Source organism: Coregonus clupeaformis, chromosome 1 (genome assembly GCF_020615455.1).
Source record: "Coregonus clupeaformis isolate EN_2021a chromosome 1, ASM2061545v1, whole genome shotgun sequence".
Classification (NCBI taxonomy): Eukaryota; Metazoa; Chordata; class Actinopteri; order Salmoniformes; family Salmonidae; genus Coregonus; species Coregonus clupeaformis.
The window spans coordinates 1,957,145-1,983,786 of NC_059192.1; the positions used below are offsets into that span (position 1 = coordinate 1,957,145).

General features: G+C 42.8%; 3 protein-coding genes across 5 annotated transcripts in view; 2 read left to right on the forward strand and 1 right to left on the reverse strand.

The window, feature by feature from the left end:
- The first annotated feature begins 2,633 nt into the window (after positions 1–2,633).
- LOC121568065 (delta-1-pyrroline-5-carboxylate synthase-like) lies at positions 2,634–13,391 on the forward strand. 2 transcript variants are annotated; one of them, XM_045223849.1, is made up of 18 exons: positions 2,634–2,765; positions 3,878–3,988; positions 4,343–4,494; positions 4,788–4,937; positions 5,041–5,145; positions 5,390–5,548; positions 7,550–7,640; positions 7,734–7,858; positions 8,290–8,434; positions 8,766–8,839; positions 9,089–9,188; positions 9,350–9,570; positions 10,465–10,602; positions 10,945–11,140; positions 11,559–11,680; positions 12,226–12,412; positions 12,696–12,791; positions 13,060–13,391. In XM_045223849.1, exons 2-18 carry the CDS (start codon positions 3,889–3,891, stop codon positions 13,239–13,241), a joined length of 2,343 nt encoding a protein of 780 aa, XP_045079784.1. In that variant the 5' UTR covers positions 2,634–2,765; positions 3,878–3,888; the 3' UTR covers positions 13,242–13,391. The 2 variants fall into 2 exon arrangements, with proteins under 2 accessions (XP_045079784.1, XP_041734570.1); XM_041878636.1 differs by having other exon boundaries at positions 5,390–5,542.
- Positions 13,392–16,531: 3,140 nt separating this feature from the next.
- On the reverse strand, positions 16,532–19,583 carry LOC121568051 (gamma-crystallin S-1). Of its 2 annotated transcripts, none has more exons than XM_041878625.2 (3): positions 19,281–19,583; positions 18,609–18,851; positions 16,532–18,138 (listed from the first exon to the last, which is right to left on the reverse strand). In XM_041878625.2, exons 1-3 carry the CDS (start codon positions 19,392–19,394, stop codon positions 17,851–17,853), a joined length of 645 nt encoding a protein of 214 aa, XP_041734559.1. In that variant the 5' UTR covers positions 19,395–19,583; the 3' UTR covers positions 16,532–17,850. The 2 variants fall into 2 exon arrangements, with proteins under 2 accessions (XP_041734559.1, XP_041734551.1); XM_041878617.2 differs by having other exon boundaries at positions 18,609–18,866; positions 19,281–19,318.
- A 420-nt stretch (positions 19,584–20,003) lies between these two features.
- Positions 20,004–26,642, forward strand: part of LOC121568044 (arginyl-tRNA--protein transferase 1) — a 177,054-nt gene continuing 170,415 nt past the window's right edge. The window contains exon 1 of the mRNA XM_041878610.2: positions 20,004–20,146. Within this exon, the coding sequence (XP_041734544.2) occupies positions 20,047–20,146 (100 nt within the window). The 5' untranslated portion in view covers positions 20,004–20,046. The remainder of the gene's footprint in view (positions 20,147–26,642) is intronic.

Here is a 26,642-nt window from a genome sequence, read left to right on the forward strand (position 1 = left end):
GGGAGATGATATGTTAAAGACAATGGTAGAAAGTATAAGCAGAGTGAGCTGAAGACAGGAGGAGAAATGGAAGTGAATGAGGGTGAAGTATCGGAGGTGGTAGGTGTGGTGAAGTTCTTGGAGCTCGAGGATTGCACAGAGGGTCAGAATAAAGATGAGTCTGTGACAATAGGAGTGACGTTTTTGGAAAAAGTGGAACCTTGTCTTTTGGCTGATCCATTTGTGGTTTCAGGGTGGAAGAAAACAGAGTTGGGGGCTGTGGAATCGGTGAGGGTAACCAGAAGTGGTCTTGTGATAATTGTTTGTGTTTCTGCTCATAGAGGGAGCAGGCGCTCCACATTAAACAAATGGGGGCAAGAGATGTGAATTGTTTTTTGCTCAAGAAAAGGGCGCCATTGAAAGGAGTGATTATTGGGGTGGCAGTAAATGTAAAAGTAGACCAACTGAAGGGGAAGATTCCCGGTGTTTGTTATGCTCGTCATTTGGTGCGAAGCAGACAGGGTGGCGTGAGTGGTGAAACAGAAGAGTCATTGTCTGTTCTTTTGTGTTTTGATGTTGAGTCTTTGCCTGACAAAGTGATGTTAGGATATATAAGTTATACTGTACGAGCTTTTGTGCCAAATACATTATGTTGTTACAGGTGTCAAGCTTATGGGCATGTGGCAGCAGTGTGTAGGAGGGAGGTTCCTAGGTGTGAGAAGTGTTCAGAAGGGCATGAGACAAAGGAATGTGTAGCAATGGGGAAAGTAGTGGTATGTGTTAATTGTAGGGGTGCCCATGGGGCTGGGGATCAGAAATGTCCCATGCGAGAGAGGCAGGTTGAGGTTTCCAGGGTTAGAGTAGTGCAGAAGTTGTCATATGCTGAGGCAGTGAAGAAAGGAGTACAACTCCCTTATACATTGCTTGTCATATGTCAAGTTGTCATATGCTGAGGCAGTGAAGAAAGGAGTACAACTCCCTTATGCATTGCTTGAAAAAAAAAAAAAAACTACTATCTAACACTACATTCACAAATTACTGTCTTCACTGCCTTTTTATTTTTTTTATTTTTTTCAAGCAACGTATAAGGGAGTTGTACTCCAGTCTAGTAGGTTGCGGTAATGCAACATTTATTGGATGCCAACTGCCGTTATACCTCATCGAAGAAGAAGAAAGTAGGGTACAGTGATGAGAATGACCCTTCGTATCTAGTAGGAGTACGGTTTGTTAATAAGGAGCAGCTGAGCAGAGTACCAATCTTGGAAGAAACCATTTGAGTTATCCAAACTGGGGGAGAGAGTGTTGGGTAAAGTGAAGGATGCGAGGATCACGAGAGGCGGGCTTGTTTAGATTTGTTATGATTCTGCGGAACAGAAGGAACGTGCGTTGTATCGTAATCGATTTGATAAATTTGAAGTGTGTGTCGCTTCGGAACAGGGCACCCCTTAAGGGTGTTATATCTGGCGTTTCGTGGGAAGTTGATTAGGAAGAGATTAAAAATATTATCTCCCTAATGAAGTGCGGTTAGGGTATATTAACTACAGAGTTAGAACATTTATCCCAAGAACAATGCAGTGTGAATATTGTAAAGATTTTGGTCATGTACAAAGTGTTCGCAGAAGGGAGAAGCCGAGATGTACAAGATGTGGAAAATATCATATTATGTGTTATCAAAGTGAAGAAAATGTGACATGTTGTAATTGCGGTGGGAATCATGAAGCCACGTCTTCTGAATGCCCCACAAGGGTAAAAGAGAATGAGGTTTCCAAAGTCAGGGTTGTACAGAGCATTTCATATGCAGAAGCTGTGAAAAGGGTTGAGGGTTTGAATGTTGCGCCAGAAGAGTCAATGGTAGTGGATAGGCCTTAACTGCAGTCTGCAGGGGTTGTCTTACACCAAGAGGATCATGACATTTTAAAGGTTTAAAGGGTGGCCTTTATCGCAATGGTGATAAATGGCACTGCCAATGTAACCGGTGCTGTACTGCACCGCTGTAGCTCTGCGTTGTGTGTGATTGATTGGGACTATAGACGTGGACTTCGGAGATCAGGCTGTTTTAATTAATCAGAACTCTCTCTGCATCCAAAAGAAAAGACAAAACATTTGTAGAGCACAAATATGTTCTGCCCATTGTCGCCTCTTTCTCTCATAGTGCATCAACATTATTTGAGCACGAGCACGCAGGGCAAAACGTAAGTACACACTCTCCTATTCCCAGGATGCAGGCATGCATAATAACAAATCAACATGTTATATTAATATATGAACCTGGTGAAATTCACAAAGTAATTTAACAACTGTTACACCAAGGTGGAGAAAAGATCTAGGAAGATTGAAATCATTGTGATTGAGGCGGAGCGATTCCTGGGGCTGAAGGATTTCACAGCAAAATAGTTACATGGAATATCAGCAAAAGCCGTACCACCTTCTCAGGTCCTAGAGACTGAGAAGGGAGATATGAGAACTAAAAGGAGGAAGAAGTGGGAGTTTTGTTTGTTTTGGCAATGTACCATTTTTATTAGGGTGGATTGTTAGAATCACTATTAAGTATGGATTTATTTATTTTAATTGTATTTTTGGTTTCAAACCGTCCAGTTGGTGGCAGCGGCAATACAACTTTTGGATGTAGTCCGCCATAAAAGCCAAAGAAGAAGAAGAAGAACACACGTTTCGGAACACGGCCTCTGGCTACCTGTGGATGTGGCACTCTAACGTCGTGTCTTTGCTCAGCAGTTGTCAATTTTGCTGCAGCGGGAACCTTCGACTTTTATAAGTACTGACTGTTGGTGAGACGTCTTTTGATGAATTCTCTCTTTTGTTTCTCTTATTTTTTTGCCTGCCTTAACGTTAGTCTGTTGCTAGCTAGCCAGATGCTAGTCTGATGTAGCTAACGTGCTCTATCTACAGCAGCTATAAGCTAGATGCGGCCACATTGTAGTAGTCGCATATTTTCCCGCTTTCTCGCCATTAAATAAAGTTAATAAGGCAATCGAAGCCTTTGCAGCCTGAATGGAGACTGTTTTAAGTACGAACCGGTCGAGGGGGAACACAAGTGTATTTCCGGCTGGCCACATCAAGCCCAGACGATAGTGTGGACGTCCATGCCCAGGCTACTTTGATAGCTAGTAGCCTACAGCTTGATTTAGCGAACGTGTTCTAGACATTTCAGCAGCCACATCAACAGACTTGCATGACAACTTCGTTAGCTAGGTAGATAGCCAACGTTACACATTTTATCTATGACAGTACTGTAGCTAGTTACGTTAGGCCGATTGGATGTACTGCCAAATTCTCGAAAACAACGTTGGAGGCGGCTATGGTAGAGAAATGAACATTCAATTATCTGGCGACAGCTCTGGTGGACATTACAGCAGTCATGCCAATTGCACGCTCCCTCAACTTGAGACATCTGTGGCATTATGTTGTATTACAAAACGGCACATTTTAGAGTGGCCTTTTATTGTCCCAGCACAGGGGGCACCTGTGTAATGCTCATGCTGTTTAATAAGCTACTTGATATGCCACACTTGTCAGGTGGGTGGATGGATTATGTTGGCAAAGGAGAAATGCTCACTAACAGGGATGTAAACAAATTTATGCACAAACTCTGGGAGAAATAAGCTTTATGTGCGTACAGAACATTTCTGGGGTCTTTTATTTCAGCACATGAAACATGGGACCAACACTTTACATGTTGCGTTTTATATTTTTGCTAACTTTAGTGCTTGAGACTGTTTAACGGTTGGTGCAAGCCAGTGCACCAAGCTATTTTCTACCAATTAGCTACAACAACGAGACAATTTGGTTTAGGTTACTCATAAGCAGGTGAACGCCTGTATATCAACCTAAAGGATGCCCACTTTATTGTGATGTATAAGTAGCTGTGTACTGTCCTCAGGTCACGTTGCCATGATGTTGCAGAGGCTGGCCTTGTGTTCCAGTCTACGGTCCAGGAGCCTGCAAGCAAATGTTTGCCCATGCTTTGCCAGGGCAGTGTCCCAAACCAAGTGTAAGTAGCCAACCCCATTCCACCATTCCAAAACACACTGCACTGGTGCACCCCACTACAGATGACACTTGGTTCATAACACACCTCTTTGGCAGTCTCAGATGTTTGTCTATATAATAACCTAACATGCTGTTGCCAGACAACCCAAGGTTTACGCTGTGTGAACTGCTTTTCAGTACGTTTTGGATAAACAGTTATTTTGGGTCATGTTCAGTAGGCATGAAAAGGAAGAAAACAAGTAAAATATGAACTAAGAAACTTTTGTTTTTGTTTTTCGTTGCAAAATGTTTTGTTACGGTTTGCCCTAATGAACATGACTCTGGTGTTAAATGAATGTCCTGTTATCTGTTGCAGTCCTTGTCACCCATTCTCCTGGGAAGTCAGCAGCGCACCGCAGTGAGCTCAGACAGGCCAAGCGCATTGTGGTGAAACTGGGCAGTGCTGTGGTGACGCGGGGAGATGAGTGTGGCCTGGCCCTCGGGCGTCTCGCCTCCATTGTGGAGCAGGTGAGGTCACGACCCGGTCATTGATGATATAGGTTACAATGACCAAGAACTACTAACGAGAACCAGAAATAATGTAGAAATAGAAGACTCCAGAATATTGAAATTGAAGACATGATTATGTGGGTTTTGATTGACATTGAAAGGTATCTTCTGGATTTCAAGGGGAAAAACTGCTGAGGTAATGGTCAGTTACATTTTTGGTGGGTCTTTAGAGAAGACTTGTTGAAGATAGAATTAAGTTGATTAATATGTGGTGTGTAAGAATAAGTCATTGTTATGTGTGTGTCCCTTAGGTGGCCGTGCTGCAGAACCAAGGCAGGGAGATGATGATTGTCACCAGTGGAGCCGTTGCTTTCGGAAGGCAGAGACTGAGACACGAGATCCTGCTATCTCAGAGCGTCAGACAAGCCTTGCACTCTGGACAGAACCAACTCAAAGAAATGGTATATAAAGTCACCTCACACAACAGATTGGATGGCAATGGACAATAAATAAATAACTATTGACTTTTACTCATTATTTACTCTCTATTTCTCTGGGTTTCAGTCCCTTCCAGTTCTGGAGGCCCGGGCGTGTGCAGCTGCTGGACAGAGTGGCTTGATGGCTCTATATGAAGCAATGTTCACTCAATACAGCACCTGCACTGCACAGGTACAAACACACTTACTAAAGTATTACTCTATCATTCTTTGCAGATGGAATTGCATAGTGTCTGATGTCACTACATTCATGTAGTGTTTTTCTATGCATTTTCTTAGCCAACGTTGTATTGACAATCATCCCTGTATTGTCGAAGAACACCTATTTTGAGTAGAAACTAGAATAATGTTTTTAGAGTGACTATATGCCTACGTTAAACCCTCAAACTGAGATCTTTCTTATGCCTCTTCAATAGATCCTGGTGACGAACCTCGACTTCCACGATGAGCAGAAGCGTCGCAACCTGAACAGCACCCTCCACGAGCTGCTGCGCATGAACATAGTGCCCATCATCAACACCAATGACGCAGTTGTACCGCCCCCTGTTCCAAACAGTGACCTTCAGGGGGTAAATGTGGGTACTTTCTGAAGGGCATGCTGGGAATGCGTAGTGTGGTCCAGAGTTGTGATGGTAGAGTACACTACCGGTCAAAAGTTTTAGAACACCTACTCATTCAAGGGTTATTCTTTACTTTTACTATTTTCTACATTGTAGAATAATAGTGAAAACATCAAAACTATGAAATAACACATATGGAATCATGTAGTAACCAAAAAAGTGTTAAACAAATCAAAATATATTTTATATTTGAGATTCTTCAAATAGCCACCCTTTGCCTTGATGACAGCTTTGCACACTCTTGGCATTCTCTCAACCAGCTTCATGAGGTAGTCACCTGGAATGCATTTCAATTAACAGGTGTGCCTTCTTAAAAGTTAATTTGTGGAATTTAATGCGTTTGAGCCAATCAGTTGCGTTGTGACAAGGAATGGGGGGGTATACAGAAGATATCCCTATCTGGTAAATGACCAAGTCCATATTATGGCAAGAACAGCTCAAATAAGCAAAGAGAAACGACAGTCCATCATTACTTTAAGGTCAGTCAATACGGAACATTTCAAGAACTTGCAGTCGTAAAAACCATCAAGCGCTATGATGAAACTGGCCCTCATGAGGACCGCCACAGGAATGGAAGACCCAGAGTTACCTCTACTGCAGCGGATAAGTTCATTAGAGTTACCAGCCTCAGAAATTGCAGCCCAAATAAATGCTTCACAAAGTTCAAGTAACAGACACATCTCAACATGGATTCGATTCCCACGGGGGCCAGTATAAAAAAATATGTATTCACTAACTGTAAGTCGCTCTGGATAAGAGCGTCTGCTAAATGACTAAAATGTAAACTGTTCAGAGGAGACTGTGTGAATCAGGCCTTCATGGTCGAATTAGTGCAAAGAAACCACACCAATAAGAAGAAGAGACTTGCTTGGGCCAAGAAACACGAGCAATGGACATTAGACCGGTGGACATTTGTCCTTTGGTCTGGAGGCCAAAGTTGAGATTTTTGGTTCCAACCGCCATGTCTTTGTGAGACGTGGTGTGGGTGAACGGATGATCTCCGCATGTGTATTTCCCACCATAAAGCATGGAGGAGGAGGTGTTATGGTGTGGGGGTGCTTTGCTGGTGACACTGTCTGTGATTTATTTAGAATTCAAGGCACACTTAACCAACATGGCTACCACAGCATCCTGCAGCGAAACGGACAGGACAATGACCCAACACACCTCCAAGCTGTGTAAGGGCTATTTGACCAAGAAGGAGAGCGATGGAATGCTGCATCAGATGACCTGGCCTCCACAATCACCTGACCTCAACCCAATTGAGATGAGTTGGACCGCAGAGTGAAGGAAAAGCAGCCAACAAGTGCTGGTTGAGAGAATGCCAAAAGAGTGTGCAAAGCTCTCATTAAGGCAAAGGGTGGCTATTTGAAGAATCTCAAATATAAAATCTATTTTGATTTGTTTAACACTTTTTTTGGTTACTATATGATTCCATATGTGTTATTTCCTAGTTTTGATGTCTTCACTATTATTCTACAATGTAGATAATAGTTAAAAAATAAAGAAAACCCCTTGAATGAGTAGGTGTTCTAAAACTTTTGACCGGTAGTGTACCTAAGGCATATTTTTTATTTTACTTTCTCCACCCACATAAATGTTTCTATTTGGTTTAGCATTAGTAAAAAAAACAAAACATTTAGCTTTGATTTCTACTTTTATTAGTGCCTCTTCATGCATCTGAGGGGCGAATCCGAACTTCCACTTAGGTTTGCATTGACGTCAATGGAAGACTAAGTGAAAACTCTGTAATGTGGAAGTTAGCATTCAACTTATGTTTAAGTCAGAGCCAATGCTAATGTAGAGGGGCCTATTGTAGCAAGTTTTTATTCAGCAAGCTGCTCTTACTTTAAAATGACATCCTAGGGTACAGTGCATGGCTATGATACATGAGCTGTTTGCATGTATTAAATGGCGTCATGCTGTTTTATATAATGTTTTTTTCTTGCATTTCAGGTAATACACATCAAGGATAACGACAGCTTGGCTGCAAGACTGGCTGTTGAAATGAAAGCAGACCTTCTTATTGCTCTATCTGATGTTGAAGGTATGCAATGCATTTCGAAATGAGCTACGTTGTTGTTCATTTACTCTCAGCTAAAATAAAAAGTATTTGCATTGACCATGTTGTATCCCACAGGATTGTATGACAGCCCCCCAGGAACAGATGATGCTAAACTCATCGATATCTTCTACCCCGGAGACCAGCAGTCTATCAGATATGGCTCAAAGTCCAAAGTGGGCATTGGGGGCATGGAGGCAAAGGTTAGTGGCAAGCAACCCCTAGTTTGAGGAGGAAAGCGGCATCTACACTTCTCCAAGTGTTAAAATAGTATGGTTGGCTGTTTTGAAAGAAGGTTTAATCAATCAATTTAATTTATAAAACCGTTTACATCAGCAGTTGTCACAAGTGCTTTTACAGTAACTCGGACCAAGGCCCCAAAGGCAGAAGCATAGAGGCAAGAAAATCAAATCAAATTGTATTTGCCACATGCGCTGAATACAACAGGTGTAGACATTACAGTGAAATGCTTACTTACCAGCCCTTAACCAACAATGCAGTTTTTAAAAATAAATACTCCCTAAATAGAAGAAACCTAGAGCGCAAATAGGCTCAGAGGGGACACACCCTCCACTGGCTGTACTGGGGTATGTTTCATTTAAAATGTTTAATAGAACCATGTTGTCTCACCCAGGTGAAGTCTGCTCTGTGGGCGCTTCAGGGTGGCACATCGGTCGTCATTGCCAATGGCACCGACCCCAAAGTCACGGGCCACGTCATCACAGACATAGTGGAGGGAAAGAAAGTGGGCACCTTCTTCTCTGAGGTCAAGCCTGCTGGTGAGTCACTGATACCTTGTAGAGAGAGAAACTCCAACCTGCAGTAGTAACACACATTAATAAACTATTTATAAACTACATTATTTGTAAAAATGCATTTCATTACAATTCATGAGCATTTGTAACATTTATAATAATGTATAAAGAATTTGTAAGCATTTCAAAAAATGTATAAGCATTTATACCCAATTTGGATAAGAGCGTCTGCTAAATGACTTAAATGTTAAATAATGGCTCATGTATGAAAGTGATTATAAAGAGTCACTGAAACAGTTGAGATGGTGAGATGCCCCACTCTGGTTCATGTTGTTGTGGGGTGTGACACACACAGGTCCCACTGTGGAGCAGCAGACAGAAATGGCCAGGCAGGCAGGCAGGACTCTGGCCACTCTTCACCCAGATGAGGTGAGAGTTCCCTCTTTTACCCTTTTCACACTACAGAGCTGTGCCGAGCTGTACTGACTGGCCTGGTTACACGGTGCTGGAAAGGACCATGTGAAAATAACATATCAGAGCTAGCACATTCCAGTTTGGGTCTGCATGATAGTGTGAAAAGGGTAATAGAGTGCTCATCTGAGCTGATGTGTAATCTATCTCTGCTGTACTTAAGTCATTATTTTTTTTTTTACACGTCTATTCATTTAACACAACCAGAGAGGAGAGATAATTTGCCGTCTGGCTGACCTGCTGACAGAGAAGAAGGATGAGATCCTCAGTGCCAACAAGAGAGACATGGAGACGGCAGCCTCATCAGGTACTCAATGCAGCTTCATCAGGTCACAATGGGCCCACAAATTAAGATCATACCAGATACTATTAATATTGCTGACACAAGCTGTCTGTCTATCAGCAATTGATGAAATAACATAAGCCATAAGAATGTTAGTCTTATATTTTTAGTGTGATTCCCTCTAGGCCGTCTCTCCCAACCCCTGTTGGCGAGGTTGAGTCTGTCCACATCGAAGCTGAACAGCCTAGCCATCGGCCTGCGTCAGATCGCTGTATCGTCCAGGGACAGCGTGGGCCAGGTGCTCCGCAGGACCAGAGTCGCCAACAACCTGGAGCTGGAACAGATCACTGTGCCCATCGGGGTGCTGCTGGTCATCTTCGAGTCCCGGCCCGACTGCCTTCCTCAGGTCAGACACCTGATGGTGGCCATGCTGCTAAACCACAAGGCTCAATCCTGGGCCCAATCCCAAATGGACCCCTAGACCCTTCACCCTAGGCACTTGTGGAGACCTGAGAGGATTTGATTGGTGTAAGCAATATGGTGAAACTTTAACCTAGCCTATTAGAGGGCAAGGTGAAGCTATTACTATATTGCCTACATTGGTCAAATCCTTTCAGATTTGAGTTAATTATATATATAATTATATATTTTACTTTACCCCCTTTTTCTCCCCAATTTCTTGATATCTAATTGGTAGTTACGATCTTTTCTCATCGCTGCAACTCCCCTACGAACTCGGGAGAGGCGAAGGTCGAGAGCCATGCGTCCTCTGAAACACGACCCTGCCAAGCCGCACTGCTTCTTGACACACTGCTCGCTTAACCCGGAAGCCAGCCGCACCAATGTGTCGGAGGAAACACCATCCAACTGACGACCGAAGTCAGCTTGCAGGCGCCCGGCCTGCCACAAGGAGTTGCTACACCCGCAATAACATCTGCTAAATATGTGTATGTGACCAATAAGAATTGATTTAGAGCATGAGACAAGGGAAATCCCGGCCGGCCAAACCCTCCCCTAACTCGGACGATGCTGGGCCAATTGTGTGCCGCCTCATGGGTATCCCGGTCATGGCCGGCTGTGACACAGCCTGGGATCGAACCCGAGGCTGTAGTGGCGCCTTAGACCGCTGCGCCACTCGGGAGGCCTCAAATCCTCTCAGATTTACACAGATTTTAAGTACATAGGACATATGGCCTAGGGGTCGATTTGGGATTGGACCCTATTGTCTTTTATTTTCAGAGACATGATAGTACTGATGTGACTGAAGTGTCGTATGGACTTGTACCGGTATGTACTACAGGTGTCAGCTCTGGCCATTGCCAGTGGAAATGCTCTGTTACTGAAGGGGGGTAAAGAAGCGGCCAACACTAACCGTATCCTGCATCAGCTGACCCAGGAGGCTCTCTCTATCCACGGGGTGAAGGATGCTATTCAGCTGGTAAGAGCTTGATCAGAATCAATGGGAAATATGAGGCATGAGTTGAGTTTTAGGTTACACATTACACTTTTATTAGACACGCTTATGTTACAGATAGGAGAGAGCCTTTGAGTGGGGAGAACGACAGTACACTTGTACTGTAGGTCAGGGCTGGGGTAAATTCCATTTTAATTCAGTCATTTTAGGACGTAACTGAAATTCACATTTTCCTCAATGCTTCTCTATGAGAAGACAATTGGAATTGACTGAATTGAAATGGAATTGACCCCAGCCCTGTTGTAGGTACATATGATTTTAGAGTTTGCATCGTAATAAAGTACGTTATTAACGTGTGTGATGTAGGTGAGTACCCGTGAGGAGGTGGAGGACCTGTGTAGACTAGATAAGATGATAGACCTGATCATCCCTCGAGGCTCGTCCCAGCTGGTCAGAGACATCCAGAGAGCTGCCAAGGGCATCCCTGTGCTAGGACACAGCGAGGGCATCTGCCATGTCTACATCGACTCTGAGGCCTGCATCGAAAAGGCTATTGACATCAGTGAGTGTTTTATTACCCCATTGTTTACAAACAACGTACAATGTGTCGTTTTAAACTTATGGTGAAGCTATCTTGTGGATGTCATGAACTGTCAGTCCTTGCATCTAGGGCAGGTGTCAAACTCGTTCCACGGAGGGCCGAGTGTCTGGGTTTTCACTCCTCCCTTGTACTTAGATTGATGAACTAAGGTCGCTAATTAGTGAAGAACTCCCTTCACCTGGTTGTCTAGGTCTTAATTGAAAGGAAAAACCAGTAGACACTAGCCCTCCATGGAATGAATTTGACACCCCTGATCTAGGGCTTCCATTTAGCTGAAAAACAAATCTCAGATTGTAGCTTTAGTTGACATTAGATGTACTCGTTCATACACCCAGTCCTCTAAGTGAACGGTAGTCTGATAAATGTTCTGTCTCTGCAGTCAAAGACTCTAAATGTGACTACCCTGCGGCCTGCAATGCCATGGAGACCCTACTCCTCCACAGAGATCTACTGAGGACTCCCCTGTTTGACCAGATTATAGACATGCTTAGAATCGAACAGGTGAGACAAACACACACTATCTATCCATGTAGACAATACACATACTCAGACTGAGGCTTGTTCAGTATCTTATACAGATCACAGACATTACACAATCCAGACCACACACTATTTAGAGACATTAATTTATAAAGGGAGAGACTGGGTCAACACTCTGTTTTGACCTTTTGGTGTTGTCATCAATGCATTGTCATCTCTGAAGCAGCCATTCATAAACTTACCAGAGAACCCCACAGCAGAATAGCTAAAATTATTCAATTAAGATCTTATTCATGTGGTACCTTGCCACCCTATCTGACCAATTGTAAGGGGGAAAGGCTTACTGTGTCTTGTTTATTTAAATCGGTAAAGCATCTCACTGGCCAGTTTTTAATGGGATATTGCACTTCAAAACATTTGACTTAAAGTATTCTGATGTTGAGATACTGTGTGCACATTCCTCCTTGATTTGAAATGTAATGTCCCTTTAACTACACAGTAGAGCTATGTGTACATGGTCAAATACAGTCATCGTTGAAAATGTAACGTCTTGTGTCCTCCCACAGGTGAAGATCCATGCAGGCCCCAGGTTTGCCTCCTACCTGACTTTCAGCCCGTCAGAGGTGAAGTCTCTGAGGACAGAGTACGGGGACCTGGAGTGCTGCATTGAGGTGGTGGACAGTATGCAGGACGCCGTGGACCACATCCACAAATACGGCAGCTCCCACACAGATGTTATTGTTACAGATAACGGTGAGCAAATCCTGCAACGTGCATGCACGACACACACACACACACACACACACACACACACACACACACACACACACACACAGTTTTCAATGAGAGCTAGAGCACTGCATGTCAACATTCCAATGTTGTCCTAGTCTATAGGCCTACCATGCATTTATTTACAACAAAATACATTTGTTTACACTATAGGGTTCCAAAAAAGTCACGTCTATGTCAAATTATTTTAAATATAGTAACTGATTCCTAGAATAATAGATTGATATTGTAATGTTTTTCTGCACAGAGGAGACAGCTGAACAGTTCATGCAACAGGTGGACAGTGCCTGTGTTTTCTGGAACGCTAGCTCTCGCTTTGCTGACGGATACAGATTTGGTCTTGGTGAGTACAAATAATTTTACCATACAAAATATAACAGTAAACCTAGTTATAAATGCATATGAAAAATGTATAAATGTTGTATACTTATGAATTGTAATGCTTAGTTTGTTATAATGCTTATAAATGCGTATACATGTTGAGTACAGTATTTCATTTTCTGTGTTAATAGTATGTTCAGTGCACTATAGTTTAATGCATATTCATGATAAACAGTTATTATAACGTGTGTCTAGTACAGCACATACTGATCTGTATTGTGGTGTTGCAGGTGCGGAGGTTGGCATCAGCACAGCTCGGATCCACGCCAGGGGCCCCGTGGGTCTGGAGGGGCTGCTGACCACCAAGTGGGTCCTCCGGGGTGAGGGGCACACAGTGGCAGACTTCTCAGAGGCGGGCAGTATGAAGTACCTTCATGAGAACATCCCTGTTCCTCAGAGATTCCCCAGCTAGGAAACACAGTCAGTCCCAGCACCCTCCAATACAGGAGCTGTCGTGGGAAGTGAAAACCCCAAAGTTCATTTTCATCAGTAGTGCTTAAACTGCAACCTTATCTATGGATCTGTATGTGACTGTGGTGGTCAACAAACCACATTCAGGAACCACATACATGAAAGCAGCAGGAGGCTGTTTTGTATCTGCTAAAATATCGGAGTGTTAAGATGACCTGGAAATGAATGTGAAGAGGTGGTGAACGGTTGCACAGGAAAGAGAATGGTCAAACGTGTGTGTGTGTGTGTGTGTGTGTGTACGCTATATATACAAAAGTATGTGGAGACCCCTTCAAATTAGTGGATTCTGCTATTTCAGCCACACCTGTTGCTGACTGGTGTATAAAATCGAGCACACAGCCATGCAATCTCCATAGACAAACATTGGCTGTAGAATGGCCTTACTGTAGAGTCAGTGACTTTCAACGTGGCACCGTCATAGGATGCCAACTTTCCAACAAGTTAGTTTGTGAACTTTCTGCCTTGCTAGAGCAACTGTAAGTGCTGTTATTGTGAAGTGGAAACTTCTAGGAGCAACAACGGCTCAGCCGCGAAGTGGTAGGCCACACAAGCTCACAGAACGGGACCGCCGAGTGCTGTAGCGCGTAAAAATTGTCTGTCCTCGTTTGCAACACTCCCTACCGAGTTCCAAACTGCCTCTGGAAGCAACGTCAGCACAAAAATGGTTTGTCGTGAGCTTCGTGAAATGGGTTTCTATGGCCGAGCAGCCGCACACAAGCCTAAGATCACGATGCGCAATGCCAAGCATCGGCTGGAGTGGTGTAAAGTTCGCCGCCATTGGACTCTGGAGCAGTGGAAACGCGTTCTCTGGAATGATGAATCACGCTTCACCATCTGGCAGTCTGACCGACAAATCTGTGTTTGGCGGATGCCAGGACAACTCTACCATAGTGCCAACTGTAAAGTTTGGTGAAGTAGGAATAATTGTCTGGGGCTGTTTTTCATGGTTCGGGGCTAGGCCCCTTAGTTCCAGTGAAGTGAAATCTTAACGCTACAGCATACAATGACATTCTAGACAATTCTGTGTTTCCAACATTGTGCAACAGTTTGGGGAAGGCCCTTTCCTGTTTCAGCATGACAATGCCCCCTTGCACAAAATGAGGTCCATACAGAAATGGTTTGTCGAGATCGCTGTGGAAGAGCTTGACTGGCCTACACAGCCCTGACCTCAACCACATTGAACACCTTTGGGATGAATTGGAACGCCGACCGCGAGCCAGGCCTAATCGCCCAACATCAGTGCCGACCTCCCTAATGCTGTTGTGGCTGAATGGAAGCAAATACCCGCAGCAATGTTCCAACATCTAGTGGAAAGCCTTCCCAGAAGAGTGGAGGCTGTTATAGCAGCAAAGGGGGGACCAACTCCATAATAATGCCCATGATTTTGGAATGAGATGTACGACGAGCAGGTGTCCACATACTTTTGGTCATGTGGTGTGTGTGTGTGTGTGTATGTATGTATATACACAGACAGAGCATTCGGAAAGTATTCAGTCCCCTTTACTTTTTCCACATTTTGTTACGTTAAAGCTTTATTCTAAAATGCATTTTTTTTAAATACAATAAAATCCCTCATCAATCTACACACAATACCCCATAACGACAAAGCAAAAACAGGTTTTTAGAAATGTTTGCAAATGTATTAAAAATAATAAACATAAATATCACATTTACATAAGTATTCAGACCCTTTACTCAGTACTTTGTTGAAGCGCCTTTTGGCAGTGATTACAGCCTTGTCTTCTTGGGTATGACGCTACAAGCTTGGCACACCTGTATTTGGGGAGTTTCTCCCATTGTTCTCCACAGATCCTCTCAAGCTCTGTCAGGTTGGATGGGGAGCGTCACTGCACAGCTATTTTCAGGTCTCTCCAGAGATGTTAGATCGGGTTCAAGTCTCTGGCTGGGCCACTCAAGGACATTCAGAGACTTGTCCCGAAGCCATTCCTGCGTTGTCTTGGCTGTGTGTTTAGGGTCGTTGTCCTGTTGGAAGGTGAACCTTCGCCCCAGTCTGAGGTCCTGAGTGCTCTTGAGCAGGTTTTCATCAAGCATCTCTCTGTACTTTGCTCTGTTCATCTTTCCCTCGATCCTGACTAGTCTCCCAGTCCCTGCTGCTGAAAAACATCCCCACAGCATGATGCTGCAACCACCATGCTTCACCGTAGAGATGGTGCCAGGTTTCCTCCAGACGTGATACTTGGCATTCAGGCCAAAGAGCGTTTCGTCAGACCAGAGAATCTTGTTTCTCATGGTCTGAGAGTCCTTTTAGGTGCCTTTTGGCAAACTCCAAGCAGGCTGTCATGTGCCTTTTACTGAGAAGTGGCTTCCTTCTGGCCACTCTACCATAAAGGCCTGATTGGTGGAGTGCTGAAGAGATGGTTGTTCTCCCATCTCCACAGAGGAACTCTGGAGCTCTGTCAGTGACCATTGGGTTCTTGGTCACCTCCCTGACCAAGGCCCTTCTGCCCTGATTACTCAGTTTGGCCGGGCGGCCAGCTCTAAGAAGAGACTTGGTAGTTCCAAACTTCTTCCATTTAAGAATGATGGATTGTGTGTTCTTGGGGACTTTAAATGCTGCAGAAAATATTTTGGTACCCTTCCCCAGATCTGTGCCTCGACACAATCCTGTCTCGGAGCTCTACGGACAATTCCTTCGACCTCATGGCTTGGTTTTTGCTCTGACATGCACTGTCAACTGTGGGACCTTATATAGACAGGTGTGTGCCTTTCCAAATAATGTCCAATCAATTTAATTCACCAAGGATGATCAATGAAAACAGGATGCACCTGAGCTCAATTTCTAGTCTCATAGCAAAGGGTCTGAATACTTATGTAAAAAAGGTATTTCGGTTTTGTTATTTTTCATAAATTAGCAAACATTTCTTAACCTGTTTTGTCTTTGTCATTATAGGGTATTGTGTGTGGATTTTATGAGGGGGAAATTTTTCTTGAAATAAGGCTGTAACATAACAAAATGTGGAAAAAGTCAAGGGGTCTGAATCCTTTCCGAATGCACTGTGTATGTATGTATAAACGCAATGGTTTTACTGAGTTACAGTTCATATAAGAAAATCGGTCTATTTAAATATATTCATTAGGGCCTAATATATTGATTTCACATGACTGGGCAGGGGCGCAGCCATGGGTGGGCACTGCGGAGCAAGGCCCAGCCAATCAGAATGAGTTTTTCCCCACAAAAGGGCTTTATTACAGACAGAAATACTCCACAGTTTCATCAGCTGTCCGGGTGACTGGTCTCAGACGATCCCGCAGTTGAAGAAGCCGGATGTGGAGGTCCTAGGCTGGCGTGATTACACGTTGTGAGGCCGGTACACGTACTGCCAAATTCTCTAAAATTATGTTGGAGACAGCTTATTGTAGAGAGATGAACATTCAATTCTCTGGCAACAGCTCTGGTGGACATTCCAATTGCAACTTGAGACAGCTTTTTCTGCGAATGCAAGATTTCTGGGAATCTTTATTTCAGCTCATGAAACATGGGACCAACAGTTGACATGTTGCGTGTATATTTCCATCCATTTGTTGTGAGTGTCTGATGACAATCCTTTGCACTACAGTGGGTGATGCACAGGGTCTTGACAGTATGTTTTGTACAATTTGTGCCCCCATCCTCCACTAATAAATGTTTATATGGTAAAATTATTTGTAATCCTGATTGGTAACTGGCCCTAATTGATTTGTGACTTACCATTTTTTAAAAAATATATATAAACTTTTATCCGCTTCTGTTTTTCATGTTTATGGTCACATTTGGTGTCCGTACAGGTCCATAGTGAAGGTTTGTGTTATCTTTGTGTCCTTATGCCACAGATGCTTTGAATAATAAGTATGATGTACAGTTTGGTACTTGATGTTCTCTATCATGTTTGTTTCACAATCACAGATATATTTGATTTACAGATATATTTGGTTTATTTGTTGATATTAATAATTATTTGATTGTGATATCTGATTGCTCTAACTTGATTTACTTGTAGTGAACATCAAAAACACCAACATTGAATTGCCTCACACTTCAAACATCAACTGCCATTATTGTGTTATATTCTAAACAGTGCTACATTGACAAGTTAACAAAGTTACTTTGCCATAGACACATGAAGTTCATGTGTTTTGATATAGGTCAGAATAATGTTAAAAAACAATTGTAAGCAGGCTCAGTTGGAAGAATGTGCAACTGTCTTTGCTGCTGCATGCTGCATTAGTGACACAATTAAATATACTGTTCCTACAGTCCACTGGTTTATTATTCAATGTGAGGGGAGGGTGTGTATGAAGTGACATCTGTCTGCATAAAGCCCTTTAAATGCTCATATACAAATTACACCAGGATACCAAGCCACTGCTTTCTTCAGCCCAGCCATATTTGTATTAAGTGGTCCAATTACTAAAGGATAATCTCCTTATTTCCTGTTATCAACCATATGTGGAGATGGACTCATCTTGTCATCCGCTGTACATATGTATAGACTTCTGAAGGCTGTCAGAGAGATCTAGCCTGGCTAGAGAGAGCACTCTAGTAGACAGCTTTATTGGTTGTTTTGCTTCAGCTCTGTGACGCGACGCACCGAGCCGATGGTGGAGCTCATGCTGCCCCAGTCGCTGTGCTTGTTGTACTCGCCAGGGCGCAGGAAGTACTGACGGCCCCTGTAGTTTGGGTGCTCGTGGAGGATCCAGTAGCCCTCCATAACATTGCAGGAGGAAATGTCTCTCAGGTGGAAGCGGTCCTGCAGGTTGGGGCAGTCGTCGCTCAGCTCCATCATCTTGCCCCCAAAGTCTGATCTCTCAAAGATCTTCATCCTGTAGTTTCCATTGTACTGCGCAAGGAGAAAATTGATTAACTTTATAGAACTGAAATACTGGTTTTCAATGTCAGACTTAGGCCTGAACACTTAGTATGAAGGCTTGGAAAGTTTGGGGAACTTCATGAACTCCCTAGCTACACAGAATATTGTCATAATTAAGTAACCGGTGTTGTAATCAGTCATGACAGCTGATGTAAGCTTATGGAATCTTGAATCTGACATCTGACAGCATCCACCTGAGAGATATCTCCTGCAATGTTATGGAGGGCTAACAAAATAAAACTGTTGTTTTGGTCAATTTCTATTGGCAAGGCTTACCTTTTACAAACATTCCTAAATAGTGGTTTGTGACAAGTCAATTGCCTATATAACCATGCCAAACTTATACCAGCTGTTATAAATGTTTACAAAGGCACAACAGATTCAAGAGCATTTGTTTGTGTTATGTTGTGTCATGACGGTCAAGATAAAGCCGTTCTCACAGCAGGGATTATGCGACAGGAGCGGATGCAGTCGTTGAAGCCGGACCAGCGATGGTGGTCAGGGTACTTCCCCCTTGTCAGCATGTACTGGTACCCAGAATAGTTAGGCTTCTCATAGGCCACCCAGCACCCGCTGTCCACCCGGATGGAGTTACACCGGGAGAAGTGGGAGTGCATGTCAGCGCAGTCACCACTGCACTCATAGTGGCGTCCCTCAAAATTCCTGCCCTCGTAGAAGATGATCTGAACAGAGAGCCTCTAAAGTTAATGGGAATACAGGCAGAAGCACATCTCTACATTTTAATCAAACTAGCTTAGAACCTTCTTTCTGGGTGTAAAACACATGAAATTGACTCTGCAAATATATTTGAGAATGGTATGAAGGATAGGAGAACACCTCTATTTTCCTAGCCTAGTCCCAGATCTGAATGTGCTGTCTCACCAACACCTATTGTCATGGTCATTGTCAATGTCATGCCATACAACGGCCACAGGAGTTGGTTATACAGCACAATCAGATCTGGAACCAGGCAAAAATAAAATCAGGAATCATACAACAATTATGATTTCAGACAAAACTCTTATGACTAAATCTGAAATGGAATGGCAATAGACTTGAAAAGGCGGTCTGTAATGTTTTTTTTTGTGTGGAAAATTATATGTTCTGCTTACCTTACCCATCATGACTGTGGAGGTCAACAGGACAGGCCTGTCCTCATCCCAGAGCCTTTTATGTGTCGGAGAAAAAGGACAGAGCATTGTTATTAAAATCACGTGAGTTATCATGTCAGCACAAACTGTTCTATCTATCTGCCCCTATGACACTGAGCACATCAACCTCATGCTTCCTTTAGATTGAATTCCATTGTTATGCAAATACAGTTCGACTATTTACTAGGCCCAGACAATAGAGTTGCACACTAGGTGTTTGGTCCCGAGGAAAACATGGCTCAGAACAGGTTTGAAAAAGGTTAGTTGCGAAACTGGACTTCACAAACATCCCCCTGTCTGCCCCCCACATGTTTTACTCTCACAGCCATATTTAAAAAATTCTGAATGATGACTCTGATGTATAATAATCTTTGTTAAATCTTGGAATATCCTCATATACTGCATTTACATATTTATGTTACTGTACATATCCAATAAACCACTGTGGGTTCTTCCTCTGTGTGGCAAATGGAAGAATTGAACTTGAATCTCTTGACTATTGATTTAGAACATCAAACAAAAGTAGAGACAAGAGTACCATAATTTATCCATATTGTAATATGTTTATTGTAGTCCTAAAGTGCATTCCCACTTTAGGAGACAGGGGGTGCAATAGGCCTTTTCCATCTTTGTATTCATATTTCGGTCTTCTTCTATGGTGTTCACTGTTCACTCTCGGCTCGCTCATAAAAACACCGGGTGGCTTGCTGCAAATCTGTCGTCGGAAATGGCAGCGGGTAGCTCCTACACATTAGTGGAATATTTCGGGGGAGATGACGGCTACCGCTGTGGTTATTGTAAAAATGAGAAGGGGAACTTCTCTCATGGTAAGTGTTAATTTGTAAAATCGCTGGGTCAACTTTATTTTACTGTCCTTCGTGAAGGCCTCGTCGTTGACAGCTGTCTAGCTAGCTTGCTAACTGTTAGCTAGCCATTTTTCACTAGCAAAGAGGCAGCTATCTAACGTTAGCTAGCCATCAAATAATTTTAGTTGGACAAAAATAGCTAACGTTACCTAGTTAAAATATTTGGCATATTATTTGACACATGGTTTACAACTTCATAGTTAAGCAAATTGTTAACGTTAGCTAGTCAAGCACACCAAGCTAACCTTAGCTAGCTAGCTAACGCCGGTAGCACCAAATATAACTTTATCATTGTTATATCTGCGGTGGTAAGACAGAACAATGAGCCAGATATTAAACCGGATGTTAAAATCTGAAGCATCCGGTTGGCGTTTACGGCTCACGACATTTTTTGGCTGACATTCTGCTAATTTTCTCAAAGATTAAACAGTTGATCTCCATAAATTTTTCTGTTTCCAAAACTAGAATCTGTAACAGAGTGGACTGCGTTTTGTAGACTTTACCCTTTGCCAAAGTTTCTATAAATTGCGCTGTTTAGGAGTGCAAGGGCGAATTGAGTTATTGCATAAGGCACTAAACACAGTGGGCGTTCCCTAACGTAAATAAGCAAATAAATGCTAGAACGCGTCAATAGGATCTCACTAACTCGTGCTTAGCTCTGCCCACCTTGTTTGTTCTGCCCACTATAATTAATTTACTCCCATTGGAAACGACAGGCTCTAGTATATCTTGAGTTAGTTATACAAATCTTTGGTACCACTGTGGTGACTTGGCAGCCAAGTTGGCTATGTTGACAGTGGACCACACTTCAATGTATAGCCTATTCGTTAGTAAGGCCTATGTGAAATCGATGTCTGTATACATAGGGACTTCCCCAGCTTAAAAAACGTTATAAAAATGTCCCTGCAGCTAGCTAGGTAACGGCAGAGCCAATATATATATATATATACACACAAGTATGTGGACACCCCTTCAAATTAGTGGATTCGGCTATTTCAGCCACACCCGTTGCTGACAGGTGTGTTAAATCAAGCTCACAGCCATGCAATCTCTATAGACAAACATTGGCAACAAGTCAGTTTGTCCGATTTCTGCCCTACTAGAGCTGCCCCAGTCAACTGTAAGTGCTGTTATTGTGAAGTGGAAACTTCTAGGCGCAACAACTGCTCAGCCGTGAACACACAGCCGTGAACAGCCACACAACCTCACAGAATGGGACCGCCGAGTGCTGTAGTGTGTAAAAATCGTCTGTCCTCTGCTGCAACACTCACTACAGAGTTCGGCAGATGCCAGCAGAACTCTACCTGCCCCAAGTCATAGTGCCAACTGTAAAGTTTGGTGCAGGAGGAATAATGGTCTGGGGCTGTTTTTCATGTTTCGGGCTAGGCCCAGTAGTTCCAGTGAAGGGAAATCTTAACGCTACAGCATACAATGACATTCTAGACAATTATGTGCTTCTAACTTTGTGGCAACAGTTTGGGGAAGGCCCTTTCCTGTGTCAGCATGACAATGCCCCCGTGCACAAAGCGAGGTCCATACAGAAATGGTTTGTCAAGCATCAGTGTGGAAGAACTTGACTGGTCTGCACAGAGCCCTGACCTCAACCCCATCAAACACCTTTGGGATGAATTGGAACGCCGACTGCGAGCCAGTCCTAATCGCCCAACATCAGTGCCTGACCTCGATAATGCTATTGTGGCAGAATGGAAGCAAGTCTCCGCAGCAATGTTCCAACATCTAGTGGAAATCCTTCCCAGAAGAGTGGAGGCTGTTATAGCAGCAAAGGGGGGGACCAACTCCATATTAATGCCTATGATTTTGGAATGAGAAGCAGGTGTCCACATACTTTTGGTCATGTGGTGTATTTTCTTGTAACAACTGCTTGTAGAACTATTTTTGTTCTTTTAAAAGACCTTTACCTGTGACAGCGAGACACCACTGCCCTCAACAGTACTCCCACCGGCTTTGGTCATGGAAGTAACGTAGGCTACACTCTTACTCCTCGCAGTTCCAGACGGGGCAGATCGCAGGGCAGATGGAAACGTTAACAAACAGCAGGGATTCAAACCATCACACTCGCAGGACAATCTGTGGTCCTAGCTGCAAGGGCTGTGGGCTATGTACAAGCTGCTAAAGTAACCTAGCTAGATTTCAAGCTAGCCAGGTTAACGTTAGTTAGAAGCTAGGCTAGTGTCTGCGCCAACAAGGGAACAATGAGCTACTTCTCTGGAGCAAAATAGACCTGCCATTGTTCTCTGTAATACAGTAAATGTCTTACACCTTAATGTGATGTTATGTTGATAATTATTTGAAAAAGCCATGAGAGAGATGCATGCCACCAGAACCGGAAGGTTGGTCTGGTCATCGGAGGACCAGGCTAATTGATGCTGTCAAATGCTACATACTGTCATGGGTGACAATGATACTGAGCCAACCTTGAACAGCTAACACCCTCCGTCTGGCTTGGAGCGACGTGATGAAGGTCAGATAAACTTGTGCAATCTATATCCTCTGAGGCATAATTCAGAGAAGGGCTAGCCAGCTTAGGCCTTATTTCCTGTTCAGAGAACTTACCTTAGAAACACCAGATTAAACTAGGCTAGATGTTATTAAAGTGAGACTGGAGTCTCACTTTAATAGTGAGTTTGCAGTCTTATGATGGGACATTTACAGAGTTAGGTTGGGCAGTTACAATTCATCACACCAATTTTTAAAAAGAAAGACCAGAATGTTTTAAACCAATGACTGATTTATAAATAGTAGGCTAAAAGCAGGGAAGGTGTATAGACAGACTCCCTGACAGAGATAAATGCTGGCCAACTTAGCCTTGAGTAGGCATACTCAATTCTCAAACCATGCATAGCTGTTAGGCCCTAATTCAGTCTAGGTGATGCACTCTATTAAAGGTCAAGGCTTTCAGTAATGTAACCCTTGGGTTAATTCATTTTGAATTCTATCACTTTTTGACAGCACCACTTTTGGTTTAAACAAAACTTTCCATTTTCCCATTGTAGAAGTGCTCAGAAAGTGACTTTTTGGATTTGAATGTCAAATCATTCAAGAAATTAGGTAAAACGTATTTTTCCATAGACCCGTCCTTAGTGTTTTAATCAAATACACTATATGCACTGAGCTTGTTTGCGAACTGTTTGATGAAATAATTAAGACACACAAATAACTAGAGGGAGTCCGACTGCAATTTATTTGATTGTGCCGCCTGGCTCAGACTTGCTGCGCTGTTTTAAGAAAAAAGACTGCGAGTGACTTTGTCCAGCACCTGTTGTCTGCCTCCCTCTCTCTCCTCCCTGCTGCAGCGACCACCACAGAACATAAGTGTGTGTGTATAGTGCTGTCAGTGTTGCTGAAGCTTCAACATAATTACAGCCATTTCTGACTGAAAAGTTGTTACCGAAATCCCTAATTTGTTTAGGGAAAAACAATCCCTATTCCCTCAACCCTTGCTCTCTTTACGTGACACATGTATGCTTCCCATGCACGTGACCAATAGGTCCTGACCTAGAGCATATCATAATCGCATCAATAAATTGGTTATAAACTCTGAACACCGTAACACGTTACAGCAAAATGGATGCAGAGGACGTGACCAACTCGAAATGGGGGAATGTTTACTGGTTGCGCAGGAGGGAAAGGGGATATGAGATGTGTGGAATAAATTTGACTTGTGGAAAATACTGGAGATCAAGAAAAATAAAGTATGGAGCAAGCGCTGCGTGCATTTTAGGCCTATGTGTGCCAAAAAGGTGCCGTTAGATTACAAAATAATTTTTCTGACCATTTGGAACAATGAAATTAACACTAAGTAAATTCTAAGCGTACCAGAGAGTAATGTTTTTTTGTAAAGCCTTTATTACATCAAAGACTAAACAGTCATTCATTCATGAATGCAATTTCTAAAATGGAACGGTTTAGGCCTATTTATTGATCACGCTAATTATTCAATGGTTATTTTATTTTAAAACTAAAATGCTTGATTTGCATTTCACATCATAAATGACTTGTATGCTGTGTGATGAAATGAACAAATACATTATTGATTGATACAGTAGCCTATACATACGTATTAATAGATACCTAAGTTACGCTATAAAGACTAAACAGGATGCGCTCTTAGTCCTACAGCTCGATGGTGGTTATACAAGGCTGCTATACTTAGCATAATAATAATAATAATTTTAAAAAAGATGGTTGTTATCAATATAATTTCTGACAATTGTAAATAATACCAGAGAGGCTGGTCTAACAGAAAGAAAATAGTGTAAAGCCTTTATTATAGCAAAGATTTTAAAAACAGCCGGATTTGTGAAATTGTTGCATGAGGCTTGATGCTCACGGAATCAGTAGGCTATCAACCAAACACTCAGATCCTGCTTCTGTTGCCTGTATCTTATTTCTGTAGAGATGTATATGGATGATTCATAAAGCCGGGCACATTTAACAGTTAGGCTATTGATTTATAGACCTAATTATGTTTCCTCTCTCCTCACTTTTCTTAGACAATTGAAGGCAAGCTGTTTTCTCATCTCGTAACTCTGCTGCTGCCTCCGCCGCATTGTTCTCAACACCAATATGCTGGTTAACTTTGCTATTATGCACATAGCAACATGGTCTAGGAAAAGGTGCCAATTCAACAGCGCACTGTGTTTCAGAACCTCGGACAGCGACCACTATCCGATGCAGGAGCGCATTTTGTTATAAAATATAATTTGTGTTGCCAATTGTTCTTACATAATATAACCATATACAATTTCAGTAGCACAGTCTTACACTGGACTGTGCCATCCCAGCGGCCTCCACAATGGATCAGTCCACTTAGACATGCACGAATCAGACAGGTGTCTTGTACACCATTAATTTATCTATTTATTTATTTTTTCTACTGCTCGACTAAAGAAATCTTGGGCGACCAACAACCTACTGACCAAACAATCGACCAGTCGACTAAATGGGGTCAGCCCTACAAGAGATAAAGGTGCTCATAGTTGACCCATTTTGCATACCCCACCATACCATGAGACGTCCATGCCTTCATCACTGGAAAATATAAATGGTTGAGATTTATATAATTTAGCACTAGAATCTCTGGGCCTCGACGGACTCCCCTTCAAGCTGATGAGCAGTCATTCTGAATGCAAACATTCTAAAATGATTCAAAAAGAATCATTTGGTTGTGTTTATGAAGGCCTTGGGTAACATTAGAATCCTATTTTTTTATTTGTTTTATAACACAATAGCTATTTCATTAGTTTGTTACTGTAGGCTATATGTACACTGAACAAAAATATAAACGCAACACGTAAAGTGTTGGTCCCATGTTTCATAAGCTGAAATAAAAGATCCCAGAAATGTTCCATACGCTCAAAAAGCTTAAAATGTTGTGCACAAAATTGTTTACATGCAACATTGTTTACATGCATTAACATGCTGAAACATGAGGTGATGGCAGCGAATAAATGGCGCCACAATAGGCCTCAGGATCTCGTCACGGTATCTCTGCATTAAAATTGCCATCGATAAAATGCAATTGTGTTTGTAGCTTATGCCTGGCCATACCATAACCCCACCATGGGGCACTCTGTTCACAACATTGATGTCAGCAAACCACTCACCCAAACGACTATACACGTGGTCTGCGGTTGTGAGGCCTTTTGGACATTAAATTCTCTGGCAACAGCTCTGGTGGACATTCCTGCAGTCAGCATGCCAATTGCACGCTCCCTCAAAACTTCAGTGTTGTTTGGGTGAGCGGTTTGCTGACGTCTACGTTGTGAACAGAGTGCCCCATGGTGGGGTTATGGTATGGCCAGGCATAAGCTACAAAGAATTGCATTTTATCGATGGCAATTTGAATGCACAGAGATACCGTGACGAGATCCTGAGGCCTATTGCCGCGCCATTCATCCGCCGCCATCACCATGTTTCAGCATGATAATGCACAGCCCCATGTCGCAAGGATTTGTACACAATTCCTGGAAGATGAAAATGTTCCAGTTCTTCAATGACCTGCATACTTACCAGACATGTTACCCATTGAGCACGTTTGGGATGCTCTGGATCGACGTGTACGACAGCGTGTTCAAGTTCCTGCCAATATCCAGCAACTACTTCACACAGCCATTGAAGAGGAGTGGGACAACATTCCACAGGCCACAATCAACGGCCTGATCAACTCTATGCGAAGGAGATGTGTTGCGCTGCTTGAGGCAAATGGTGGTCACACCAGATACTGACTGGTTTTCTGATCCACGCCCCTACCCTTTAAAAAAAAAAAGATATCTGTGACCAACCGTTGCATATCTGTATTCCCAGTCATTTGAAATCCATAGATTAGGGCCTAATGAATTAATTTCAATTGACTGATTTCCTTATGAACTAACTCAGTAAAATCTTTGAAATTGTTGCGTTTTAAGTATATTTTTGTTCAGTATAGTATGGATCA